Raw genomic sequence first — 22,919 nt, forward strand, 5'->3', positions numbered from 1 at the left:
ATAAAAAATTCAAATGAGTACACATAAATTGGGGCAGAACTTGCCGCAGTGATCCAATGCCTCCGAGCTCCTGGGTTCTATTTATGCTTGTCTGAAAAAAGCTGAAATGTTTCCCTATTAATATTAATTTAATATTAATTATTGGAACATTACTAGTCTAGGAAATGTAAAATGTACTCTAGCCGAATGTGTGAAAAATTAACTTAGCAGGGATATTGGTAGCTGCTTTTAAATCGCTCCAGGGGCTTTTTTCTTTTGAAGCTTCCACTGTGCCCATGAAAAGGTGACATTTAAAATTTGAATAAATTAACATAAACAAAGGAGAGGGGGGAATTGAAATAATGCATCAAACCCTATGAGGGCTTAAATGAATGGATATAAGGGGAAATCGTTCTGATTGTGGAAGGAAGAAGTCCAGGTAGTTTAGTTTATTAATACTTCTTAATAGAGACTTAACTAGATTCATTTTTCATGTTAGACTCAAGTACAAAAATGTCCACTACCAAATGAAAAAGATAAATTGGCATCATCAGGTGTGAATAATATGGTGTGTTTAGTTTGGTTTCTTCTCCTGAGTTCCAGAGAGAAAATGCAGGGAACTTTTTCCTGATGCAACTTTTCCCCCTGACATTTAGTTGTTTTTAAGGTTTAATTGTTGACTTTTCTCTCAAGTTGTCTTCCCTCACCCCTCAAATGCCGCTATATAATAGTTGCAGTTGGAGCCACGCTGTTCCAGCTTGTTATACTGTTGCTTTGCTTCAAGCTGGCATGTTTGAAACTGCAGCTTTTGCTTTCTAAAACAAGGAAATTTGAACTTGCCATGGGTTCTAAAACCAACTTTTATCCCAACTAGGCAGCCCAATCCAGATCAGCGGGTATTGAGGAAGGCAGTGACCCACTGTCTCCAGAGGGCTTTCCGGCAGTATGGGGAGGCAGAAAAAGCCCCTCCCCCAAGGTTGGAAAGCTCTCCATAGGGCTTAATGGATTTATGCCACCCAAGAAGCAACCAGCTACAAACCTGGGGCGGAACCCAACCAACATTGGTTCAACCCCCAGAAACACCCAAGCTAGAGTCAGCAACCTCAGTGGAGAGCTTCAGTAGACTAGGCTGAGGTATAAACAGGTGTGAATACCACAGTGTGAATACAACAGCGTAAACTGAGACACTCCAGAGACTGAGAAAAGGAAGTTGAATTCATTCAGGGGTGTGTCACGCTGTTCCTTCCAGGTGTATTTTGTGTATTTTCTAAAATAATCTGCCATGGTCTGTAGGATTTTGTGAGATGCACTTTAGACTTTCTTTGATTACTGAGAATTCCTCCTTGAACCATGAAAAACAGCAAAAGCAAATGATCATTTTTTCCAACAGATGTATATATTTTTTTTAAAAACCCGACACACTAGAATTACAGGGGGGGTGGGGGGGATTGATGTCAGAGCCTATCAAGAATTATTTGCTGGTTTGTTTGATTTACAAAGCAGCCTTGCCCAAATTGATTCACGGCATTGTACGACATCAAATGTAACAGATTCAATAAAATCTCATAAAAGTTCATATCTTCCAGAGAGACAGCAGTATAACACAATTTAAGGGGAGGGTAATAAAAATTATATCTACAGCCCCATTCGTACTGGCCTAAACAAAAAATGGAAAGGAAAAGGAAAAACAGGAGAGGGAGGGGGAAAGAGAGGCCAAAGAGATGGAATAACATCGCTGTCTTCAACCATAAGCCTTCAACCATAAGACAGAAAAATAGTTTTGTCCTGCAGGTCCTGAGGAGCTGTACCAGATGCCGCAGGCCCCTGAACTAATTTGACAGAGCATTCCACCGGGCTAGACTAGGGCTGAGAAAGCCTTGGGGCTAGTTGAGGACAGCCAGATTGCTTTGGGGGCAGGGATCACCAAACAATGGGGGATGGGGGCACCCCCTTTGGGAGTCTGTAACTTTGGATCCCCTGAACCAAACTTCACCAAACCTGGGTGGTATCCTCAGGAGAGTCTCCTAAAGATACCCTGACATTTTGGTGCTGCTAGCCCAGGGGTAGGGAACCTGCAGCTCTCCAGATGTTCAGGAACTACAATTCCCATCAGCCTCTGTCAGCATGGCCAATTGGCCATGCTGGTAGGGGCTGATGGGAATTGTAGTTCCTGAACATCTGGAGAGCCGCAGGTTCCCTACCCCTGGGCTAGCCTAAAAACTGTGCCCCCTGCAGGCCAAAAACTGAAAAAACACTAAAAATACAAAAACCACAAACCTGATTTTTTGCGCCCGCCCCCAGGCATGTGCCCACTGCAACGCGCACCCCCTGGCCCCCTTGTAGCTTCACCTCTGATGGCATCCCAGTCAGTACCGCCACATTCTGCACCAGTCAGAACTTCTAAAGCAGCCTCAAGGCCAGCGCCATGTAGAGCAAGTTGCAGTAATCCAGCCTGGAGGGAACGTTGCATAGATCACTGTGGCCAGATAAGGCTGGGACAGATGGGGATCAATGACCTTGCCTGGCATAGATGGTAAAATGCCAGACAGGCTATATATGGGACCTGGCCTCCATAGACAGGGAGGCATTCAGAATCACTCCAAGCCTTCTGCACATGCAGAATAATGCACATTCAATCCACTTTTACAACTATTTGAAAGTGGATTTTGCTATTCCACACAGTAAAATCCAGCTTCAAAGTGCATTGAAAGTAGATTGAAAGTGCATTATTCTGCATGTGCGGAGGAGCCCAAGACACTTGACAGCGGCTCTTATTTTTTTATTTTTGACACAAACAAGAAAAGAATGTGTGTGGTTTTTTGCAATTTTCCCCCAAAGTGAGCATACCAAGATGAGCCGGAACCAAACCCAGCCATAATCCTCTCCATTTTCATGACAGCAGTTTCTGAAATGCTTTCCTTGTTTCTCATTAGTCCTCTACCTGGAAGGATCTCTTCTTGTGTTTGGAGATATCTTCAAGCTGGTCGCGTTCTACTGTGTCAGTAGGTAAGTTGAATTCATCTTTTCAGTAATGGTGCTGTTCTCTAATCCATAATTCACTGAGATCAATATTATTCTATGTTCTTTTTGGATGTGGTTCAAGTAGATTCCACGGTTTCTTTATAACACATTCTAACTGGTGAGTCGTTCCTGGTATTTTTGCTCCCTACAAACTTAAGCAGAAACAGCTTGTGGAGATCAGTTCTGGGCACTTACGTAATTGTAGTTGTATGAGTGCTAGACTTTCCAGCATCGGTTTATCCTCTTTGTTCTGGATTAGTAACCTAATCTGGAATATTATGTTTCCAGTGAATTCCAAATGCTCATTTTAGTACTTCATGGTACATTTTTACAACTCTTTTGCAGAGGCGTATGGGGGGCAAATGGCGCCCGGAGGCAAAAAAACCTCCGCCCCCCCCCCCCGCAGAGCCTCACTTACTCATGAGTAACCCCTCTTACTCTTGAGTCAGGCTACAGCCCCTCTTTCCTACTCAGCAGCCAGGGCGCCAAGAAGTGTTGACAATATAGGTTAATTATATTTGTATATAAAGATAAATATGTATATAATATATGAAGGGTATTATTTTGTACATTTGATCCCTTTTTAAAAATCCAAAAATCCAACCCAGCAGAGTGATAACCTCCAAACAAACAACATAGCAAGAATGAGTTATCAAAAAAAGCTTGGGTGAATAGGTGTGGCTGTTTCCTGGTACTGGAAACTCATGAAGTCCAGCATCAGAGGAGCAGCTGACTGTGGAAGGGCATTCCGCTACTGAAAAGGCTCTGGCTATAGTCAGGGGCATAGCTAGGGAAAATGGAGCCCAGAGCAGACTCTAAGTTTTCCACCCTGCCCCCTGGGCACCCCCCCCCCCCCGTGCCCCACTTAACTTAGTCAGCAGCGGGGCTGGCAAGGTTGGGCAGGGGTGCATGCAGCAAGCTCTGTTGGGCCTTGCCGAGCAAGGTTGGCCCGGCATCATCTGCCGGCCCTGGTGGGACAGGGTAAGGGGGGAAGGAGGAGGTGTGGGGGGTGATTTTTCGGCCCCCCCATGTGACTGCAACGGCTGCCGCCCGAGGCGCCTATCCCCACCCCGTCCCATGGAAGCTATGCCACTGACTGTAGTAATGGTTTGTCTTGCCTCTGGTAATGACAGCAAATGAAACAAGGTCTGTGTAGACTATACCTGATGAATGGGAATACCTGGATGCTGGCAGTCCTTTGGATATCCTGGTCTATAAAGAAAAAACCAACTCCTTCAATTTCACACTCAAACTCACTGGGAGCCAATGCAACAGTATTAAGAGTGATCAAATATGTTCTCTGTAGGATATACCAGTCAGCAATCTAGCTGTGGCATATTGTACTGACGGTGCTTTCCAAACTGTCTTCAAAGGCAGCAGCCGCCAGTTATTCCTTGGTCCTTATATTCTGAATTCTCATTGCAGATTTTCCAGTAGGGCTGTCAGATTTTAAAGCTTGTCCATTACTTCAGAATATAAAGAAATACCTTTTATGTCAGGGTCAAATGACAGACGGATCCGTGTGTGTTTGTATTTCTGAGGGCATGTAAAAGGGCGGAGGGTCTGTTCTTAACAGGAAAAATATGGTGCTTGTGAATATCTGGCACGTTTAATTTCCATACACTCAGTAAAAAGAGTTTATTTATAGATTTTAAAAGAAGTCCTGCGAGTAATTATATGTCTGCCGAAATCAAACATTCTGACTGACCCTGGGGAATTTGAGGTAACTAAAATTGCCTTTGAAGGAGAACATGGGCTGAAGAAAAGGCGGTGTGAACATTTTTGGCTGACATAAAGCAAAACACTAGGGAAGAAAAGGCTATAGTGACTTCATCAGTTAGCCATTCTGAGAACTGCTAAGGCAGGCACTTTGCTGCAAATCTCATGCCAGTCATGTGAAAGTATGACTTCCTACAGTGTAGAGAAGCTGCAGTCAAATTTTCTGTGCCCGGAATGCTAACTGAAACTTGCCGGGACCACACTGACCTGCTGAAAGCTTTTTGCTGGGGATGAAAAGAAACAGCCCTCAAAACACTTGTTGGCCTTCAAAACACTTGGGTGTCATATCCTTCTGCAAATAGTCTAGCCTAGCATGTGCTCCCACCTCCTGAGGATACACAAATGCGCAAACCAAGCCTTTCATAATCCCATTTCTCCCCTTCCATCTGCCTCTGTTGTGGAAGAATCACTGTTCCAGAGATTGGGCCTAATATTGAAAATGTTTGCTGAGACTCTTGAGATCTAGCTATGATTAAAACTGGAATCAATGAGACACACAGTTACTGCTTTTATTTGCATCCTGGCCCTAGTCTAAATAGATCAAGATGGTACAGTCTCTCTCTCTCTCCCTCTCTCTCTCTCCCTCTCTCTCTCTCTCTGTGTGTGTATAGATAGATAGATAGATAGATAGATAGATAGATAGATAGATAGATAGATAGATAGATAGATAGATAGATAGATAGATAGATAGATAGATAGATAGATAGATAGATAGATAGATATTAGATAGAAGAGAAGAGTTTGGATTTATATCCCCCCTTTCTCTCCTGTAGGAGACTCAAAGGGGCTTACAATCTCCTTGCCCTTCCCCCCTCACAACAAACACCCTGTGAGGTAGGTGGGGCTGAGGGAGCTCCGAAAAGCTGTGACTAGCCCAAGGTCACCCAGCTGGCGTGTGTGGGAGTGCACAGGCTAATCTGAATTCCCCAGATAAGCCTCCACAGCTCAGGCAGCAGAGCAGGGAATCAAACCCGGTTCCTCCAGATTAGAATGTACCTGCTGTTAACCACTATGCCACTGCTGTATGCTGCTGCTGTAAACACACATACACACATACATATATGTATACACACATACATATATGTATATCTATATGTATATCTATATATGTGTATATGTATATCCATGTATGTGTTTCACTTGATTCTTAAAGCAACCTTGTGAGGGAGCTGAAACAATACAGTTGCCCCTTTCAAACTGCCCTTATAATCCATTTCAGCAACTGGTTCCTATTGGATATTTTGTGTGTGTCATTTCAGAAACAACCATTTTGGCTCCTAGCTGCTAACAGACGTTTTTAAAAAAATCTTTTCAGCCCAAGCTGCTTGTGTGCTATTGGCATCCCAGGGACTCAGCCATTTTTAAATGAAAACTGCTTTCTCCCGTTTGCAGTTTTTCCTTGAGCTTCTGAATCATTGCAGCCTGCTGTTTAAAATGCCTGGAGCGCTTCCGACAGGAGTGTACTTTTTTCCCACCATTTTTTGCAGCACATTCTTTTTCTTTTTTCTTTGTTTTTTTTTTTTTTTACATTTTAAGATTAGTGCTATAGCACCATATGCTAGACCACCATAGCAATCCAGTGCATCTGAATGCTGGAAGAACGTGCTGTGAACAATGTGAGGAGGGGGAATGTGAAACTGTTTGAAATGGCCAGAGCGCTTCAGAGAACTTTAGAGATGGTTCATGGATCATTTGAAATGAGCAATATGAAATGCCTATATCGCTTTACTCAGACTCGGGCCAACAGTGGATAACATCTGGTTGAGAGAAGTAATCTGAAAGGGGCCAGTGTGTTATGCCACCTTAAATACTATTGATCCACTTTACTAACCTGAAGCACACTTCTTCAAATGGACAAAATATTAAACTCAGCTTTCAGCAGCATCTTTTTGTGAGGTAAGTGGAGCTGAGGATATGTGATAAAACTATGTTCACCCAGCTTTCTCCATGACTGAAGAGGAATTCAGCTCAACTCCTGTTCCAAATCCAATATTCCATTTACGACATCTCAAATAAAGATGATCTTAACTGCGTTTAATATTTGGGCACATCCTTCAAAGTATATTTCCCTGAAATCATTGTGACTATAAGACCACCTTGTGTTTCCAGTTACCTTGTCAACAGTGCCATGATTTGACATTTAAAAATGGCAACATTCAGAAACCTCTGGCAGACCATTTCAGTGGTCTTTTTCGCACAGAAGAAATATAACGTCTTGAGGACTGTATGGAAAGCGTTTTGGGGAAGAAGTTCATGCAGTCCTCTCCCTCAAAATGTCTTCGGCATGTTTTATGTGTCTCAGCCTGGTTTTTTCGAAAACTGCTAAAGTTGTGTTTTTCCTGAAGATGGGTTGAGGATGTCTCCTGCTTTGCTGTGTGAACAAAAGCAGGCAGGAGATTTTTTTTTTTTTTTTTTGCAGAGCAAACACAAAAAGACGAAATGGATCTTTTTAAAACATCTACATGACTGTTATTTCTGCTGTGTGGAAAAGACCAGTCTTTCAGAACACTGTTGCTGGCCTGAAAGTTGCCATGAAGTAACTTCAAAGGGATGCTCCAAGGAGAAAATGCTGATTTAGAACTTGAGAAGGGTTAATTTTGTTAATTTGGGCTTAAACATATTAGACACCCTGGTTAGCCTCTACAGATATCAAATTGTTAAGACAGACTTAGTAGATTGTGTTACTATAAGGTGACCAGATGGTCCACCTAACCGCTCAGCACCGGAGACGGTGGGCAGTCCCGATGGCGCTCGCGGCGCAAGATCGTACAAGACACTTCATCAAGCGACACTCATTTGCAGCCGCAGAAGCGCACTGCCTTCTGGGGCGCTGCCGTTTCCCGCCCTGTCCCAGGGTGGGAAACGGCAGCGCCCCAAAAGGCTGTGCGCTCCTGAGGCCGCTCGCGCATGCCTTTTGTGGCACATGCCTTTTGCGGCGGCGCTCCCCGGTCAGGAAACAGGGAAGCGCCGCCGCAAAAGGCAGTGTGCTCCTGCGGCTGCGTGTGCATGGTCGCAGGAGCACATTGCCTAATTGGGACAATGTGAAAGCCCGGCGGGATGCGGGACACATCACGCAAAAGTGTGTGTGTCCCGCGAAAATCAGGACGGCTGGTCACCTTATGTTACTATCACCATCACAGGTGTTTTGAGTAATCACTCTGCTTATCCTGTATACTTACTCTTAAATATAAATCTCACAAACTATACTTGTTGCATTTTGTTAGCTTTTAAACCCACTCTTCACAACTTCCCCCCTCTGCTGTGTATCTTTTTCTACTGACTGTGTGCAGCATTTCATATGAAGTGGGCTGTAGTCCATGAAGGCCTTCAGTAAATCTGGCTTTAACATACCACTACGTTTTTATCTTTTTCTTTCCTGGTTCGGAAATTCTAGGGAGACTTTTCTGAAGCTTAGAAGTAGACTTGCCAACTGCCTGGGGGGAGATATCTTGTCCCTTTAATAAAGGTCTCCTGTGTGGAAATGGCCACCTGGAGCTTTCCATGGCATGGAGAAAGATAATATTGAATGGTAAATAATATCCCATTAAGCCTCCACTAAAGGGCCAGGACATGTTTTTCTCCAGGCAGTCAGGAAATCTATTTGAGAAGGAGGTTTTGATCAGGAAAACAGCATAGAAGGAATGAGTTAATCCTCTCCATGTCCCAACTTCACACCCCCAATCTGAATTAGATCTCTTCAAAATGACCTTTTCAAGTAAACAAAAGTCTTCTTCTGTCACTCAGGGAGATTAAGTTGGTTTCAGCTCGCACTTGGGCTTTCTCACTGTCAGCCCCAGCCTTTTGGAATGGATTTCATAGAGAACTGCAAGAAGAGTCATCTTTTGCAAACTTCAGAAGGAAAAGAAATAAAGATTTACTGTAATTATTTTTTTAAAAGCCTTTGGAAACTGAGGTGTGGTTATGCTGATTGTTTGAATCTGTTGTCACTGGTTTAGTGTTTATGGTGCTGTCTGTATCTCCAGTGTAATACATTGTTTGGTCCTTAATTTCAAATGCTGTCTATAGGAAATCCAGAAAATTATGGGGAGACAAACCTGTAGAATTATTTTCTGCAAAATTACATAGCGCTGTATTTTTTTTTTTTACCTTCCAGAGATTTGCTCCCCTTCACACTAAGACTGCCTCAAGCAATATTGGAAGCAAGAAGTCTGACAGATTTGGAAACTATTTCCTGTTTGGGGATTGGTAAGTTAGGTTAGGGAGTTTGTCTAGCAGAGCAATTTATTACCTGTGCAGCAGGTTTATCATTTATTCATATTGCCTCTTGTGAGCATTCCTGGCTGCCACTAGCAATCTGCCTTGCCCCAGTCCAAGACTGCTTCAGATTATATAACGTAGGGGTGTCCAACTCTGGCACTTCAGATGTTCATGGACTACAATTCCCAGCAGGGGCTGAAGTTGGACACCTCTGTTATAAAGGAAAAACCTCCACAATCCAGCATTAAATTTATGCCATTCCTTGTGTTCTACTACAGGGTTTTCTACCAATATGAAGCAAAGCATTCCTAAACATATGAGGATAAAATTGGGGGAGGGGGGGCAGTGAGCCCTGTGGGGGATAAGGCTGGATATAAATTTGAAATAAATAAATAAATAACTTGTCCTGAATGCGTTTTTAAAAGATGGGAGAAAGATAATAGAATTTCAGCTTTCTGTGCATTGAAGTGCACTAATGATTTTGAAACCCCGGTCACTGATTGCACGCATTATTATAATACAATTAACAACCAGAAGATGCAGTGTAGTTCTCTTTCCTATGCTCAACAACTGGAGAAGCCCCGATACTAGATATTTGAAGTGCTTGTTTCTTTACATTTAGGTACACTTAGCTGAACAACAAAATTGAGTGAGCTTATTTCCATGCTTCATAAAACATAATTTCAAAGCTCTGAGAAAGCCAGGTAGGTTATTCTTCCACCATACTTACTCATATGCTACAGCTTTGGAATATGTCAAGATTTCCAGTGGCAACCAGGAACGTACCTGTGTTTTCTGAATTTATCTGTGAGCGTATGTATACATACACCCACATGTAAATACTTGTATGCTTGTGTTATGCGCGTATGATGTGTGCTGGGTCTTTACATTCCTTGTCTTTTTCTGTTTACGCAAAATGAGCGTTGTTGGTCTAAAATCAGAGGTCACAAGGCAGAGAGTCATTTTAGGTATGATGATTTCATTGTGCCCTGATATTCTGTAGTCTTTCTGTTTGAGATCAATAAAACAATTTTGCCATACATGATTGTTGCCAGGATTACTTATTTGTATAGAGCAGAGGTGGCACTCAGAGCCCTCTCTGTGGGCACGTGCATAGAGTTCATCGTGTGTGTGTGGGGGGGGGGGGAAATCACACACACACCCTCCACACACATCTAGGCTGGCCTGGGTGACACCCCGCAATGAGCAGGGAGGACTTGGCTGGCATGCCTGGTGCCTGTGCCCCGGGTGGCTGCTGCCCAAGTGGGGGCAGAGGCAGAGGAGGCAGAGATGCTAGAGAGGCGCAGAGCAGTGCGCGCAGGACTTGCTGGAGGCTAGAGCAGGCTGGGTGGACACAGAGGGGTGGGTGGAGGCGCTGGAGCAGTTCAGGGCAGAGCAGTGGGTGCACGCAGAACTAAAACCTCAGTATTCAGGTTAAATTGCCGTGTTGGCACTTTGTGATAAATAAGTGGGTTTTGGGTTGCAATTTGGGCACTCGGTCTCAAAAAGGTTCGCCAACACTGGTATAGAGCCTTTCTTTTCTAAGAGATTGGGTTAAATACTGAAATATTTTGGATTATTTCTAGTTTCTTGACAGAGTGTAATCTATTCAGAGGAGGTGGGGGGTTGATGGCAGGTGGTGCGTCCAAGTTTCCTTTTCCGAAAGGAAACATTTCATAACTTACAATGTTTATTTATTGTCAATTTCCACTTCCTCCAAAATCATGCAGACTTTAGGAAGAGGAATTCCCCAGTCTGAAACAAAAATTTCCAAGAGTTTATGCAGGGTCCTAAAATCCTACAACTTGGGGTGGAGGTTCTTCTAGAAGGGCACTCGAAATTCTCTGTCACTGATGTGCAGCTATGGATACCCTTTAGGAACATTTTCAACATATATACTTAGCCAGTTTAAACTAGATTTTATTTCTATTTACAAGCAATCCCAACCAAAGTCATGTGTGCACAGTGAACTGTTCAAAATGTGATAGAGCCTGAAATCCCACAGTTTAGCCTCATGACTAAGCTGTGATGTGAAAAAGGTTCAGTACGGCCTTGTTATTATGCAATGATCCTTACAGATCGGAAGTTCTTTAAGTATGTAACAACTTCCTTCAGCAGTGGCCCCTGTCCTCCTGACTGAGGACCTCTTCAGTCAAGGTTTTAAACATCTATTTTCTGAGAAAGTGACTAGAAAATGTCTTCAGTACATGTGTGTAATATCAGATGCAAATTCTTTTCAGAGAAGTAAAATTAAATAATTTATTTTCTGCTATGACTCTTCAAGGACATTTCCTTTACATTAGCCTTTTGTTATTACATCTACCTTGTACAATCCTGTTCATGCTAAATTTTCAGTGGTTTCTCCTACGTAAAGAGATGTCTGTTGGAGTACCACCTGAATGTTAATGCTTGTTTCTCTGTACTGCTCCAGCTCTTTCCCTATAACTCCTTTCCTAGGTTTGATTTTTAAAGCCCTAAAAAGACTGAAATGGGAGTAACTGAAAGAATACCTGCTCCTTTAAAAGCCATCTCTTAAAATCTGTTGGGGAGCACTGCTCATGAAATCTTCACAGATGCATTGCAGACTGATGTCCACTAGCAATAGGGCCTTATCAGTGATTGCCCCAAGCCTGTGGAATTTCCTCCCTGTGAAGGTCTTTTGGACCCTTCATTTGCACATGGGCTTTTGATGCTGAAACTCTTTGGTTTTAAAACACTGCTTTGATCATCATTGACTTCTAATGATTGTATACATTTATTACTGCACTGCTTTTAATATTCTGTAAGTTGCTCTGAGTTTAATGTAGAAATGGTTGAGGTGTTTAATAGTTAAATAAAAGCAACTGACTTCTTCTGTTGGAAATAGCTCATCAGTACACAATACAAAATTAAACAATTGTGAAGTTAAAAAAAATAGTACTAACATGTTGTGCTAGAATTCTGGGATCCAGATTTTATTCTTATTTACCCAATAAAACAAAAGTCCAGTGGCACCTTAATGACTAGCAATTTATTCCAGCATAAGGTAGAACAGGGGTTTCCAAACTTTTCAGTGTGCGGGAGGGCCCTGTTATATATTTTACAAATATCCAAGGATCGAGTGTTGGACTGCAGGCTCAGCCTGGCCAAGTCTAACTTTGCACTAAGAACATAAGAACAAGCCAGCTGGATCAGACCAGAGTCCATCTAGTCCAGCTCTCTGCTACTCACAGTGGCCCACCAGGTGCCATTGGGAGCTCACATGCAGGATGTGAAAGCAATGGCCTTCTGCGGCTGTTGCTCCCGAGCACCTGGACTGTTAAGGCATTTGCAATCTCAGATCAAAGAGGATCAAGCTTGGTAGCCATAAATCGACTTCTCCATAAATCTGTCCAAGCCCCTTTAAAATCTATTCTGGTTAGTGGCCATCACCACCTCCTGTGGCAGCATATTCCAAACACCAATCACACTTTGCGTGAAGAAGTGTTTCCTTTTATTAGTCCTAATTCTTCCCCCCAGCATTTTCAATGTATGCCCCACTGTTGACTCCACCTCTGAAGTCACATGACCGTCAGTGGTAGAGCCAGGAGTATAAAGCTGAATCCAGCCGGGCCAAGTCCAGTGTTCAACTGCAGGCTTGGCTTGGCTGAGTCCAGCCTTATAATGCTGGCTCTGCTTCCAAAGCTCTGCCTCCGAAGTCAGGTGGACCTGGTCAGGCCCAGGCCAACACTGAATGGGCTTTTCTCTGCTGCTGCCAGGGCAAAAATAGGAGAGGAGGAGAGAGAAGTGTGGAGTAGGGCAAGTGGACACAGGCTGGATTAGATCTTTTGGTGTGCCAAATGTGACCCGAGGGCCGTACTTTGAAGACTCCTGGGCTAGGAAGTGCTACTGGAATTCAGTTATTTTTTGTTTTGCCACAACAGGCTAACAGTGCAATCCTAAGCAGAGATACACTTTTCTAATTGATGGACAGATATAATTTAGGATGACACTGTTCCTCAGCCTCCCCAATGAAATTACTGCTGGACCAATAAATTTAAATGGGTGGCTTTAGACCAGTTCTCTCCCTCAGTCCAGTGTAGCTCACAATGCTACTTTGAGGATAAAACAGAGGAATGGAGAACCCTCTATCGCATCCTGTATTCTTTAGAGGAAGGTTTAGATTTAAATTTAATAATACATTAGGCAGTAACTGAGCCTGTAACAGCTGGGAGAGTTGGTCATGTGTAGCCTACTAGCATTAGGGAGCCCAGCTTCCCTGCATATCTGAGTAGTTGTGGGCGGGTGTAAATGTCAACTTATTGCATGACTGGAGAGGGCAAACAAATTCCTCTTTTTGGATTTAACTACATATAACTGCCTCTTCAGGTGATGATGGCTGCATTTATAAATTTAAAGGGGATTTGGTTTTAGTTGCCTTGTCTAATTGGGAAGGACTTCATATTCAGTTTAGAAAATAGTATACAAATAAGTACCTTGAGACCCTCTGGGTTTGGTATTTTGTTGCTTTTCTGCATGGCACCAATACGGTGGTCATGTGACTGCGCATCTGTGCGGCTTACAGGGAACATAGCCTTTGAGGCAGTGATTTGAGAGCCCATTGACCTCAGTCCCTTCCCCTTCACACACACACAACAGCCATAAGGCCCACACTTTAACCTCCATCAAGGGTCTTCCAACACTGCTTCCTGTAAGATGCCAAAGTGGTATATTTCTGTCCTCTCCTGAGGTGTCAGTTAAAAATAGTCATGATATGGCTGTGGTGGATGATTGGGCTAAGGCTCTTGGGCAGGTGGAGTACCAGAAGATATTTCTGGAAACATCTAAGTTGATGCTGTCCAAATCACACCAGGAGAAGTATATGATTCTCAGTCATGAATGACTTTAAAAGTGAGAATCAACGCCTTCAACTGAATGTGGAAACATATAGTTAACCAAGGGAACTGTTTTAAAAGGACCTAAGATATGGTCATGCCTGCAAACTGATAAACAGGTGAGTGGCTTGCAGTTTTCTGTACCATGTCAATTTTCCAGGTTGTCCTCAAGGGCAGCCCCAGTTATAAAGCCTCAGCTACTGCCAGTTTTGAAATGCAGTTACTTTTTGAGCAATTGTCTCTTGCATAAAGATCATCCATTTCCATCCTTTGATAAAATATGAAGGGGGAAATATATACGTGTTTTTAATTCCTTTAATTTGTTCAGTCTCAGAGTTGGATGGCACCACCAGGGCCATCTTGTTCAACTCCCTGATAATGCAGAAACTACAACTACAATATCCCCAGCATGCGTACTGAGTCAGTCCTGTTTTCCCCTGCTTCAAGCAGATATTCTGCCTTTTAATAATAGGTTTAAGGTGCCATATTTGTTTTCACTTTCCAAAAAAAAAAATAGAAAGAAAAACCTTCCACAGAAGCAAAACACAGCCCTCATGAACTTTTTTTCAAAGATGTAATATTACTCCGAGGATTGTGAGGGGGTAAATGAATGATGTTACAAATGCTGCCCAAGAGATAATTGCAGGAGCATCTTTTCCTTCATACAGTGGAAGCTTGCAATATTGCCCCCCCCCCAACTTTGGGTTGGCAAACAGACTTAAAATCTTATATTCACTTTCCCCTCCCTCCTTGATATACCGTCTAAGTAAAATGATTGATGCTATCAGTGATTTTGTCATTCCCGAGCCCCCCAAAATAACTGGGGTTAAAGCCCTGCTGTCTCCTTCCTTTCTTGGATTAAGTTATTTTATTAATTTTGACAGGTTTCTGGGATTCCACTTTAAATCAGAAGCGAGGAGGAGGAGGAGGAGGGCTTCCTCACCCTGTGAAAGCTTCTGCTTTTGCCACAGCCCAGGCAACAAAAATTAAAAAATCTGACCAGTGTTTTGCAAGCAGCAGGAACAATTGTTCATGTGAAATTGAGCTGTCAGTCGGAAGTGACAGGCTGTGGTTTGTGAATCCTATTTTTATAGAAGAGAGAAGCTATCCGTTTCCCCTGAATGTGCCTCCTCAAGAGAGCTGCAGGGAGACTCTTCCTTTGGCTCCAAACAGTGTGACAACACCCATCAAAAAATATCCCAGCCGTCGCCCCCCACCGCTCCCGCCACATGCTTTGAAGCAACCTGTGAAGTCTCCTGCAACCACTGCTGAAGAGAACCACCTTCATCTTCAGGAGGAAAAAGTAATGAAAACAGAGGTCAGTAAAGAAAAAGAAGGTGATGGGGAAGGGCCCTTATCGCCTGGTGGCTATTCATCCATGAAGAAAAGTGCCTCCCCTCCATTCATTCCACCAAGGAGGTGTGTGTCTGAAAGACCACTGGGAAAATGTTGTGCTGATAAATCTGGAAAAAATGCAGTGCCAGACAACAAGCAATTGGTGGGAAAACACAGTGATGGGACTGAAGGACTTGTTAATAACATTCAAGTTATTGAGGTTCCACTGGAGGCAACAGAGAAAGACCCCTCGCAATGTCAAGAAACCACACCTGATATGGACACCAAGACGAAGCTGGCTGAGTTGCCAAGGAAGCCTTCAGAGAATCCAGCGGGGCCACCGATCCCTCCCCCAAGAAAGAAGAGGCTCTCCAGACAGCCATCTTCAGCGAATTCCTTCCTTTTCAAACAATTGAGCTTGAATGAGTCAGAAAAACCTGTGCAACAAAAAGACACGCAGCCAGTCAAAGACACCTGCTTGGATGCAAAAAGGAAATCGAGACATGACAGTAAGTTTGCCAGTTTATCAGACGGTGAAGGCTCACGTGACTCTCTAGACTGCCCAGTAAGCAATGCATCGGTTCAGACTTCTGCCTCTGAGCAAGACTCATATTCCACCAGCAGCACAGAAGATGAGATAGAGCCCGTCACCATTCCCTCAGTGAAGAAGACCCGCTCCTTGCTCCTTGGGCGGGCCAGGCACCGTCTATCCATGGTCAGCCTGAGCAATGTCTTCACTGCTTTCCTGTCTTCTGACCAAAAGCTGCAGAAGAAGATTGTAGAGTTGGCCCAAGTCAAGGACTCGTACTTTGGCAACCTGGTGCAGGATTACAAAGTGTACAGTTTGGAGATGATGGCAAAGCAGAGCTCGAGCACAGAGATGCTGCAAGAGATCCGCTTAATGATGACACAGCTGAAGAGCTACTTAATACAAAGCACAGAGCTGAAATCTCTGATGGACCAGGCCGTCTACCCTGATGACCAACTAGGTAAGTGGTTCCATCTGCTCATCCTTGGGCCCCGTGGCTTCTCTGAGCTGCAAGACCAGGTGGGAACAAAAGAAAATAACAAGTTAATAAAATATGAGGAAAATCATAAAATGAAGTTATGATGAAGTCTAGTGGTTAAGAGGTGGAGCAATGAATCAATAAGTCACCATACTGAACAGCTGCCACAAGCCCACTCTGGGACCCTAGGACTGAAACAGATAAAGGTCATGTGTCTTATCTTGTCTATAAAAAACAGACTACAACCCGTGCTTCAGTTTGCCTCGAGGCCATGTAGGTAAAGGAGACAGGATTTAACTGTTCAATCCCCAGTTGGGTTCTCTAGTTGAAACTGCGTTCCCTGCTTGGTTATTAGCATTTTAAAGGAAAAGGTGTATGGTTTAAAAAAAAACACATTTCCCCTTTAAAATGCTCGCAATAAAACAGACAGCACAGTTTCAAACTGCAAAACCGAAGAGAGGTTGAAGGGTTGAGTACTCCCTCCCTTTCTTGTATGACCCAGAGGCAAAATGAGGAGTATGAACCTGCAGATTGCTTTTCATTGGCAGAATGAGATGTGTGATCTTTGTTTCATCTCTTTAAGCCCAAAGTCAGGCTATTTTTTGTCAGCCCCACCCCTCCATCAGTAGCCTGGTAATAAAAATGACCTACTGTGCCAGGTTATTGTAAGGCTTGCAAGAGGATAGTGTGTATGAAGCTGAGTATTGAAAGACATGATATGAATACGACTCTTGTTATTGGGTTGATGCAGCTGTTAAATGCCAGCAGCTGCTAACCCTAGATGTTTTTGCCTGCAAAGGAGGGATACTTGCTTGTTTACCAAAATACATGATCACATGAAGCTTCCTTATCAATGAGTGAGACCATTGGTCCATCAGACTAGCAGGAGCATTTCATGTTTTCCTACTATCTCAGCATGGTGTAGTGGTTATGAGCAGGTGTGTGCTAATCTGGAGAACCGGGTTTGATTCCCCACTCCTCCCCCTGAGTGGCAGAGGCTTCTCTGGTGAACCAGATGTGTTTCCGCACTGCTACACTCCTGCTAGGTGACCTTGGGCTAGTCACAGTTCTTTCTTCTTCTTCTTCTTCTTCTTCTTCTTCTTCTTCTTCTTCTTCTTCTTCTTCTTCTTCTTCTTCTTCTTCTTCTTCTTCTTCTTCTTCTTCTTCTTCTTCTTCTTCTTCTCCTTCTCCTTCTCCTTCTCCTTCTCCTTCTCCTTCTCCTCCTTCTCCTTCTCCTTCTCCTTCTCCTTCTGAAGATGTTGGGGGTTGGACCAGTGGACTTTTGCATACCAGGCAAATGTCCTACCACTGAACCATGGCCATTTCCTAACTTTGAAATAGACAATTTCATCTTTTAAACAAAACATAATTGAGTCTGGATGCAGAGAAGACAGGTCACAGGTATGGGGATATGGCAGCATTCTTTGCTAAATTGACCACTTTGAGTTTGTATTTTCCAAAGAGTTGGCCTATGTGATGTTATCCCCTTTTGAAATTCCAGTACTGTAAGGTGAACCAGATTGAGAGAGAATGAGCTGTTGTGAGCACTGACCAGTCCTTTGACACAAGAATTCTGAATGGTTCCAAGACTTCCTCCTCTTCTAACCAGATTCATTGTTTAGATATCAACCAAATATCCTGCCTAGGGCTGCAGGCAGCATGCAAGAAAGAGCACTGAGATGAGCCAGAGGTTGGGTTAAAATGGTTGAGGGTGTCTTAGCTTTTCAATTACGGTTCTCTTCCTCATGGCGCTTTTGCTTCTTGTTTCGCTGTGATGCCATACAATGGTATTTTGTAAACAGAAACTCAAAAGTTCGTAGCGTAAATGTAGAAACTGTGCTCAGTTGGGTAGGAAGCTGGAAGGAGACCTGCCTTTCTGAAGAACTGATGCATCCCTTCCCTATTCTGTTTAAAATCCTTCCCACTCATGTACAGAAGTCCTCTTCTGGGAGAAAAGGATACATGTAGAAGGGGTGTGGGAATGAATTCCAGGCCCCACCCTTGGAGGATCAGTGGGGCACAAGCTGAGTGCACTTGAGCTGTGCCCCCATGGTTGAGAATGTTGCTTTTTTGAACATTCCTTGGACAGAACCAAAAGGCTTCTAGTGTGTATCTTGCTCCCCTGCTAGGTGTCATCTGAAGAGGGCTCATGTTGCATGGAGAGATGCACAAAGAACATCTCTGAAGCAGGATCTTTCCCAGCTAGAGTTGCCAGCAATAACTCCTGGAGATTTGGGAGGTGGAGCCGGAGGAGGACAGAGTTTGGGGAGGGGAGGGGCTTCAGGGGGACCTTCCAAAGCGACCATTTCTTCCAGGTGAACTGACCTCTGCTGCCTGCAGGTCAGATGCAATTAGCGGGTGATCTCCAGCCTTCCCCTGGCAGTTGGCAACCCATTTCCAAGCCCTGCATCCTGCGACCCCAGAAGCTGAAGCCAAATGTGGTGCCTCAGGCACAAAATATGGCGACACCTGTGTATTGCTAACTCCTTTGAATTAATAGCCCTGCCCTGTACAACACGGCATACAGAAATCTGACAGGCAAAGCTGTTCCTAGAATCAGCCCGAGGTAATGGGGAAAACTTGCCATGTCAGAGCATACTGTTAAAATGTCTACATGGTGCTCTTAAAGGCGCAAGTAAAAGCCCAGTTAAAAAATGGGGTGGGGGGGATCTAGAATTTTTTACCCTTAGAAATCCCAACAAATTCTAGCTTTGGATGAACTTGCTGATTATTGAATAGACTCTAAATAATAACTGAACGAGAGACTCACAGAGAGTAGTGGAGCCATGGCTCAGTGGTAGAGCACCAGCTTTGTAAGCAGGAGTTCCCAGGTTCAGTCCCCAGCATCTCCCGTCAAAATGCTGAGGTGATCTGAAATACCTCTGCCTGAAACCCTGCAGAGCCACTGCCCGCCAAGGTAGGCAATTCAGATGTGGACAGACCAATGATCTAACTTGATAAAAGGCAGCTTCATATATTGTTCAGTGTTCTGACAGTGCAGAAAGACACTTCCTTCTGTGCTATTTCCACACCTAGATGCATTTGGTAGTTGATTGTTCTTATGAAGAATGTAATTGCTGAAGAGTCAGCAAGGGAAGATGGGACTGGGCAAGAGTTCTGAGGAACGAGAAAATGTCTTCTGGGGATCTGAAGCCATCCTTGCCCTTGCAGGAAAGATCCCTATACCGGTGTCAAACTTGCGGCCCTCCCGATGTTCATCAACTACAGTTCCCATCAGCCCTTGCCAGTATAGCCAATGCTCGTGTTGGGAGGGACTGATGGGAATTGTAGTTCATGAACATCTGGAGGGCCTCGAGTTTGACACCCCTGCTTAACACAAGCACATTCCAGATGCTGCAGTTCTGCAGTGTGATATCAGGAGATAGCCTGGTCCCAGTGCAACACAGAATTAAGCGTGTATGTTGGGTTAGTGCCCTGAAGAGTTTTCAACAGGAGAGACATGATGCAATCCACTGTACTTTTTGCAAATCTGACAAGGTTTTCTGGGTGCTTTTTTTCCTTGCTGGATGTTAAGCAAGCATTAAGCAATAGCTTTGGTAGGTAATAAGCAGAGGTGGCTTCAACTGCACAATAAGGAGTTTCCTACAGCTGAATTGAATGTATGCGAATAGTGCTAGCGGTGCAGAAGGGTGCACTTAGTAGAGCTGTAGGAAGCAGAATAGCTAATAGCCACATGGGGGAAATGAAAGTTGAGAAGGGTTTCTTCACTTCATCTCCACCCGGATGGGTTGCCTTTCTACACAGTTGTGTTGTCAGCATTTCCTCTGAGAAGTTCTTCTCAAACCAAACATGGCAGAAACTGAGCTGCTCATCTTCTTATCCAAAGCCACATTCCCCATAATGGGCCAGTGGCTCAACAGTACAGCATCTGCTGGGTGTACAGAAGGTACCTGGTTCTGTCCCTGGCATTGCCAGTTAAAAAGGCAGGGTGGTAGGTAATATGAAAGACCCTCTACTTGAGACCCTGGAGACTCTGCCAGTCGGAGTAGGTACTACAGACCTGGATAGGCCAATGATCTGATGTGGCATAAGGCAACTTCATCGAATCATTGAATCACAGAGTTGGAAGAGACCACAAGGGCCATCAAGTCCAACCCCCTGCAATGCAGGAACACACAATCAAAGCTCTCCCGACATATGCTGATCCAGCCTTTGTTTAAAAACCTCAAAAGAAGGAGACTCCACCACTCTTCGAGGCAGTGAATTCCACTGTTCAACAGCCCTGACGGTCAGGAAGTTCTTCCTAATGCTTAGGTGGAATCTCTTTTCCTGCACCTTGAATCCATTACTCCATGTCCTAGTCTCTGAAGCAGTAGAAAACAAGCTTGCTCCCTGTTCGACATGACATCCCTTCAAATATTTAAACATGGTTATCATGTCATCCCTTAACCTACGCTTCTCCAGACTAAATATCCCCAGCTCCCTATGCCTCTCTTCGTAGGGCATGGAGTCCAGACCCTTTACCATTTTGGTTGCCTTCCTCTGGACCCACTCCAGCCGGTCAATATCCCTCCTGAACTGCGGTGCCCAGAACTATATACAATATTCCCGGTGAGATCTAACCAATGCAGAATAGAGAGGTACAATTACATCCCTCAATCTTGACACTATACTCCTATTGATAGAGTTGGAAGAGACTACAAGTCCAATCCCCTGCCATGTAGGAACACTTCATTTGTGTTCAAATTGTTTTCCTTTTCTCTCCTACTCAAAGCAGTGCACAACAGTGGTCAATTACCCACTCCAGGGTGTTCCCACCCCTTGCCCTGCTCTGGCACATAAAGTCACACCTGAAGTGCTCTCACTTTCCCCACAGAAAGCAAGAAGCAGCACACCGCAAAGAGAAAGTGCACTGGGACAAGGTTTCTTGCCTCAACACGCTTCCAGTCCCACTGGGGGCCAGAGCACGAGTGGGTAATCGCCAATATGTACAATTAAAATTATGCAGTTAGATATAAAAATTTCAAAGCTGCAATTCCTTCCCCTTTTAACCTTGAGAGTAGAGCTAATAACAAATACAAAATCAATAAGAACACAAAACATAAAAGAACGTCACACAATGTAAAAAGAGGAGTGGCCACCTAGATGGACTATTGTTGCTGTCCTCAGCCATGGTGCTGGTGGAACAGCTCCATCTTACAGGTCCTGCGGAACTATGGTGGGTCTAGTAGGGCCCTGGTCTCATTGGACGGAGTGTTCCACAAGGCCGGGAGCTGAGCAGAACAGGCTCTAGCTCTGGTCGAGGACAGCCGGACAACTTACAGGCCAGAATTGTCTTCACCCTTGCGTTCTCTGTCACATCCAGTCCAGTTTCTGATGCTTTGTGTTCCCGAGCGTTCTGGAATTCAGTTCTCTCCTCTGCCATCTACTCGTTCATGCTGTGAAAATCTGCCACCTAATTAATGGGAAACTGCTCCTAGCTGGCCTACTTTTCCTGTCATTGTTCTCATTTTCTGTTAATTCATTCTGCCTCTGTTAAACTCATCTTTGTATCCTGTTATTAGGTGAGACTCCCTGACAAATATTATCTAAGTATCGCAGAATCAAATATACTGAGGCTTATGAGGCGTTCCCAGCAAGGTGTTCCCAAAGCAAACCAGAAGAGCATTCTCAAATAAGGAAATGATTTGTTAAGAAAAATAAATGCAGATAAATACAAAGCATTTAGGCGACTACCTATCCTAGCTTAGACAATGAATTCTTTAAAATATGGAGATCCTGTGAAGCAGCTTGTGAAAAGAGCTGTTGGAGATAATACTTCCCATCTTCTCCCATCAGTCTGAAAATCCTATCTGAGAATCCAGGAGCCTTCATAAATGGAATGCATCACAGTGCTGGTATGGGGGAGGGGCTTATAGCAAGATGCAGGACTTGGGCAAAATTCTTTTTCCCAGTCTGGAGCCACTTCCTAAACTTTAAGGGATTTAGGGGGACAGACAAGATGGGAAGACAGAAGAAGGTCCACTCCACTGATGAATTCCACAAGCTTTTCTGGTGGATCTTGACAGAGTTAGCAGCTGAGCCATCGATCAAGTGCAGTGTGTAGTACAAATGACTGGAGCCAAGTAATTCAATCAAGGAAAGGTATATTATTGTAGTTGCATATATACAGAATAAACTGACAGAGCCTCCAGCTTGGGATCTGTCCTCAGCAAAGGACATCATACCATTGATATCTACTACCCTTATACAGTTCTATAACCAATGACTGATGCATGCATGGAACATGTGACCATTTAACCATTTAACAAGCAATTTAGATGAATCTGCAGTATCAGCTGGTTCAGTAGTTTCTACCAGGCAGCTGTTACATTACCAATTCCTGACAGATCTAACCCTTAGCATTGTTCAGCAAGATTTGGGGCCAGGAGATTTTCAAGGTATAAGCCCTAAAGAGCCAAAGTGCCCTTCATCCAGTGGTGGGATTCAGCAGGTTTGCACCACTTCGGCAGAACCGGTTGTTAAAACGGTGCTTGTAAACAACAACCAGTTGTTAAATTATTTGAATTTCACCACCGGAACTGGTTGTTAGATTATTTGAATCCCACCACTGCCTTCATCAGATACTTTGTTTTTGTTCGTTTTACTATAGTATGCCTTCATCAAAGTAAAGTGTCTCTTCATGGTTGTGACAAAGGGTCTTCCCAGTGAGGACACCATTCTTACATGCAAAAGGAATCATTTGCTCACTCAATTTTTCAAGGCA

General features: G+C 43.9%; 1 protein-coding gene across 1 annotated transcript in view; it reads left to right on the forward strand.

The window, feature by feature from the left end:
* RIN3 (Ras and Rab interactor 3) overlaps positions 1-22,919 on the forward strand; it is a 109,104-nt gene that overhangs the window by 66,782 nt on the left and 19,403 nt on the right. Inside the window, exons 4-6 of the mRNA XM_048485228.1 lie at positions 2,913-2,985; positions 8,894-8,985; positions 14,735-16,174. Coding sequence (XP_048341185.1) covers positions 2,913-2,985; positions 8,894-8,985; positions 14,735-16,174 — 1,605 coding nt within the window. The remainder of the gene's footprint in view (positions 1-2,912; positions 2,986-8,893; positions 8,986-14,734; positions 16,175-22,919) is intronic.

This window comes from Sphaerodactylus townsendi, linkage group LG02 (assembly GCF_021028975.2).
Source record: "Sphaerodactylus townsendi isolate TG3544 linkage group LG02, MPM_Stown_v2.3, whole genome shotgun sequence".
NCBI lineage: Eukaryota > Metazoa > Chordata > Lepidosauria > Squamata > Sphaerodactylidae > Sphaerodactylus > Sphaerodactylus townsendi.